General features: G+C 68.8%; 1 protein-coding gene across 1 annotated transcript in view; it reads right to left on the reverse strand.

Moving 5' to 3' along the window:
* MICALL2 (MICAL like 2) overlaps positions 1 to 5202 on the reverse strand; it is a 21406-nt gene that overhangs the window by 1341 nt on the left and 14863 nt on the right. The window contains exons 8-16 of the mRNA XM_007467074.1: positions 4262 to 4530; positions 3199 to 3292; positions 2412 to 2566; positions 1819 to 1983; positions 1173 to 1237; positions 976 to 1099; positions 773 to 863; positions 591 to 664; positions 6 to 48 (exon numbers count right to left, since the gene is read on the reverse strand). Of these exons, the coding sequence (XP_007467136.1) occupies positions 6 to 48; positions 591 to 664; positions 773 to 863; positions 976 to 1099; positions 1173 to 1237; positions 1819 to 1983; positions 2412 to 2566; positions 3199 to 3292; positions 4262 to 4530 (1080 nt within the window). The remainder of the gene's footprint in view (positions 1 to 5; positions 49 to 590; positions 665 to 772; positions 864 to 975; positions 1100 to 1172; positions 1238 to 1818; positions 1984 to 2411; positions 2567 to 3198; positions 3293 to 4261; positions 4531 to 5202) is intronic.

A 5202-nucleotide genomic window follows, 5' to 3' on the forward strand; every position in this document is an offset into this window, starting at 1 on the left:
TCAGCAGGTCCTGCTCCCGCTGCCGGTCCTGGGGGGACTTCAGAGCCTCTGCAGGGACAGCTGGCATCAGCCGGAGCCCTGCTGTCCCCACCCTGCTCAGGGACACAGTGACCCCACTCCCCAAGGGTCAGGCTCCTCCCCTGGAGGAGGGGGTGGGGTCTTGGGGCCTATGGTGGGCTCTTGGCAACGCCGGTTGAATGAATAAGTGAATGTACGAATAAGTGAGTGAATGAATGAATGAGTAAATGAACAGCCGTATCAGAGACTGGGCACTCACTACCCGGCCCCTGCACACATTAACTCAGTCCTCACAACAGCTGAAGGAGGCGGTGCTAGAACTGCCCCCACTTTGCAGGGATGAAACCCAAGCACGGAGAGGTTGAGTGACTCAGCCAAGGACCTACAGCCAGGAAGCGGAGGAGCTGAAACCCCACCGCGGCTTGAGAGAGAGGGTGCCATGATCGCCTCCTCCTGGCGGCCAGCCGTGAGGGCCTTGGAAAGCCGCGCCCACACCCGCCTCCTGGGGCTGAGCCCCCTCACCGCCCCCACCTCCGCCGGCCTGGGCTCCACACGGGGTGCGGGGGACGCACCCGGCTTGGCCATCAGCCGGCGCAGCTCCCCCTCGATGTCCAGCTGCTGCTCCTCCAGGCGCTGGTCCCTGGCCCTGCCGAGGTGACACGGATGTGAGCCCGGCCCGGCCACTGGCCTCCCTGCGCCAGACGGGCCCGTGCGGGGCGGAGCGCTTTCCGGAGGCCCCGGGGGGACCACTCACTTGTACATCAGCTCGGACTCCAGCCTCAGTAGCAGCTGCTTCTCGTGGATGAGCCGGAACCAGTCCACCATGAGGGCGTCCTCCGAGGCGTCTGCGGAGAGGGGCTGGCTGGGCACGGGGCAGGCGGGCCGTGCGGGGGCGGGGCCGGGGCCCAGGGTGGAGCTGGCAGCGGGGTTTGCGGAGGGGGTCGGCCCAGGGCTCACCCTCCTCGGCCGCACGCAGGCGTTTCTCCAGCTCCACACCCCGGAGCTCCAGGGCATCCAGCTGCCTCTCGATGTCCTGCACCTGCTGCTGGATCCCCTCCTGGGGCACGTAGTCAGGGTGCAGCTGGGGATGAGGGCATGGTGAGCGGGGGCCCCGGGGCTGAGCCCCTCAGCCACCTGCACCCTAGCCTACTCACCCTGACCGGGGAGGGCGCTGACTCGCCAGGCAGAACAGGGATGCCGGCCGGGCCCGAGGGCCTCCCTGGAGAAGGGGCAGGACAGGCCTCTTCAGGCACCGGGCCCAACGTGACCCAGGCGTGGTCTGGAAGGGGGCCCGACCCCCCCACCCAGCCCCACCCTCCCGGGACACCCCCTGCACCCCGGCTTCCCTGCTGCACCCAGCAGGCCCCTGGGCATCCCCGGCTGGTGTCCAAAGGGCGAGAGCTCACAGACAGACCCAGGCCCCGTCCCCGAAGTCCCTGTGCCCACCCGGGCCCCTGCCCTCCTCCAGGTCAGCAGCCTCGGACGCCGTGCCAGCACCCTGGCCACCCTTCCCACCAGCTGCCCGGAGCAAACGCTCCATCGTCGCCGAGCGTCTGCGGACTCAGGCACCAGGAGGCAGGTGAGGCTTCTGCTCAGTCCTCTGTCCCTACCCTGCAAGGGCCCGGGGCCCAGCCTCCTCCAGGTGTGTGCGAGGCTGCTCGCCCCCAGGCTCGTCTTCCCTCCATTCTAGGCTCCGTGGGCTCCTATACATCCTCCAAACCCCCCACCGGGCACATCCTCCTAGAGGAGCCCCCTTCATCTGCACCCCAAGCGGGGACCGGGTGCCGTGCCTGGGCTGACCTCGGTCGCCCTGGGGAGGGCCTTTCTCCTCCTCCTTCCGGCTCCAGGCAGGGGCTTCCTTCCCCGAGGGCTCCGGCTGAAGCCAGCTGCCAGAAACGTCCAGGCTGGCAGGGACCGCCAGCTTCCTGCGGCGGGATGGGGACTGGAAGGGGGAGGGGGATGCAGCTGCCCACGGGTGGGGGACAGAGTCACACGTCAGGTCAGCAGGCCTGGCGCCCTCCCCCCACTGCTTCCCTGAGCTGGGCCCCCCCAGAGGGGCAGCAACACAGGGGTCAGCCCTCACAGCCACATCCTGCCCGACGGGAGGGGTCACGTCCACGGGAGGGGGAAGGGGCAGAATCCTGACCCTCGACAGCACACGGGGAAACGAGCCCAGTGGGTTGGTGACCTGTGCAAGGACGGCTGAGTGCTAAGAACAGACACGCACAGTCACGCACGTGCACAGGCATGCACACGCGCATTACACATACACACCCACCCGCCAGGACCACCAGCTCCCCTGGTCAAGCAGGGCCACTGCCCCCAAGGAGAGGACCACCTAGACCCGGGCTGCCTGGCTGGGGACGGCCGGGGGGGCTTCTGTCTGACATTACCTAGGAGGCTGGCCCCGGCCGGGCCTGGTGTCCTGTCCACTCGCACAGGGGTCAGGGTGATGCGGACACCCCCCTCGGAGCTCCCAGAGACCTTCTGGGGTGCATGACCCGCCCTCGGCTCTCCCAGGACCTGAGGCTCCTTCAGCTCCAGAGCCCTGAATGGAAGGCAAGGTCAGGGGAGTGGGGACAGGCTGCCCGGCACCCCCGGTGCAGACGAGCCGGGGGACGCGTGCCGGCCCGAAGGAGGGGCCTCGTGGTGCCCTCGGGCCCACGTCCCTGACTCTCCCTCATCCACGGAAGGCTGCAGTGGCTTTCTCTCCCTCTCCATCCTGACTGAGCTTTCTGGGGGCGGCTGTCCCCTCCCCACAGCGAATGGGGGTCCCAGCCCAGCACCGGGGTCAGGCCTGGTGGGCGCACAGCAGCGAACATGCTCGCATTCCCCAGGGCCTCCAGACTGGTTCAGAGCGAGGACACCGAGGGTCCTCATGGACCCTCCCTGACTTGCAAGTCCAGTTACACGAGGGCACTTGGCCTGGGTCACTCAGGCCGGCAGGAGCTGGTTTCTCCTTCTACAGCTGACACGCGCGGTGAGACGTGCACACAGCCCTGCTGTGGATGTCAGTTGGTGTGTGTGTGTGTGTGTGTGTGTGCTGTCATTCACCTGCAAGCACGTGTGAAGTGCCTACTGTGTGCCAGGCCCTGTGCTTGCCCCGGACACAGGCTCCTGTGCGTACAAACCCACGGCACGGGCCTAAGTCCAGCGCCCAGCAGACCACCCACTGCTCACCTCTCAGTGGGGCTTTTTTTCTCCACGGGCTTCAGGCGGGCCCTCCATCCTGCCGGCCCGTCCTCCTGGCCCTCCTGGGGGCTGGCACTCGGGCCTGGGTGGGGGTGAGGCGGGGTGGTCTGCTGGGAAAGGCTGCACCTCCCCCACCCCTTCTTCCTGCTGCCATCCCACCCTCAGGTACCCCTGTGGCCAGCCTGGCTCCCGGGAAGGAGCCACTGGCTGAGCTGGGGACAGGACTCCACCCTGTGCTGTGTGTGCCTGGGGGACTCAATTCACTGCCCCTCTCTGGGCCCCAACTTCCCCTGCTGCCAAACAGGCAAGGGTATGGCGGGGGGGGCGCGGGGATGCAGACCGTCTGCGTGTGGGGCGGTGACGATCTGCAGGCCTCCTTGTCTCAGGGGAGAGTGGCCTCCAGGCTGGAGGCTCAGCCACGGGAAAGAGGGGGAAGAACGCTTTGCGGGGTGTGTGCCTTGTCTCAGGGGAGAGTGGCCTCCAGGCTGGAGGCTCAGCCACGGGAAAGAGTGGGAAGAACGCTTTGCGGGGTGTGTGCTGCCAGCTCAGTGATACCACGGGTGCCCCTAAGAGACAGCCCCAGCACCCAGAAAGGACCAACTCTGCAGTTCCGCAGAAGGTGTCCAAAACAGCCCAGGGCCCAAGGCCAGGGCAGTCAGGGGGGCTTCAGGGCCTTCAGAGCACAGGGACACTGTCGCCAGGACAGGGCAGTGATGACAGATGCACACGGACAGCGGCGGCAAACCCCGCAGGAGAGGGGGGACCCCACAGGGTGCGGCAAAGCGGAAGGGCAGCACACATGGGCACCGGCCCCACCCCTACCGGGCACCGTCACCAGGGAACAGCGGCGCAGCAGGGGCCGGGCCACGGGGCGTCCGGCAGGCGGGTGATGGTGACACAGGGTGACGCATCCCCAGGCGGGACCCCGGGAGCCAGACTGTGCAACAGCAAACCGCGGCAGAACCGCAGGCCGGGAGCAGAGTGGCCGCGACGCACGGCGACAGCCTGGGCGCGGTGACCCCAGCTCCGCCCGTGACGTGGGGGCCCTTACCCTTGGCCCGCGGGGCCTCCGGCTTCAGCCTGGAGCCAGCACCCGCCCCGACGGCCCCTGAGGGTGCAGCCGAGGCTTTCCTGCCCGCCTGGGGCGGCGCGGACACCCGCGAGGTGCTGCCTACACTCCGGGGGGCCAGCGGCGCGGTCCTCGCAGCGGGGCTAAGGGCCTGCGGAGACGCCGACTGTGGCCGCGTGGCTGCTGGACTTGCTCCTGGCCCTTTGGACCTGGGATGGGAGTCAGGCGCAGGGCCGGTGGCGAGGGAGGGCCTGTGGGTGAGGGCGCAGGTGTCGGGCATGGCTGCATCCGGAAGCCCCCGCCACGACCCCCAGGCAGAAGCCCCTCGGCCTCCCCTGGCAGCTGCTCCCCAGTGCCCACCCTCCCCTCCCGAGAGATGAGGTGGGCCGTAGGCAGAGGTCACCCTCCTGTTCAAGCCCGGTATCGGCTGACATTAACACCCCCCCAGACCCACCACGCCTAGGGCGCTGCCGTGGGGTCTGCCCCCCAGGGCCTCCCTCCCCCACCCACCCGCCTGCCCAGAGCAGCTGGGCCTTCAGCATGGAGGCCGAGCTCCACCCTGAGCCACGTCCAGGAGGCCCGCACACAGCCACCCTGCGCCCCCCACGTGCACACGTGCAAGAAGTAAGGCTGTTGGCAGGGCCCCTGGGCACCTCCGTGAGCCAGGGCAGCTCCTCCGGTGCCCCGGGCCCCTTGTGCGACCAAGTTCTCTCCCCCTGCTCCTCCCCTGTCCCAGGCTGGGCTCCCAGGAGGGGCTGGGCTCCCAGGAGGGGCTGGGCTCCCAGGAGGGGCTGGGCTCCCAGGGGGAGCTGGGCCAGATGCGCCCCCAGGGAGCACTCCCAGCAGAGTCCTTACACACCCTCACCCCCGACAGCCTCGGACACCCCTCAGCGCTGGGGTGGCAGGCGGGCCCGCTCTCCCCC

This window comes from Lipotes vexillifer, unplaced genomic scaffold, assembly GCF_000442215.2.
Source record: "Lipotes vexillifer unplaced genomic scaffold, Lipotes_vexillifer_v1.1 scaffold1701, whole genome shotgun sequence".
Lineage (NCBI taxonomy): Eukaryota > Metazoa > Chordata > Mammalia > Artiodactyla > Lipotidae > Lipotes > Lipotes vexillifer.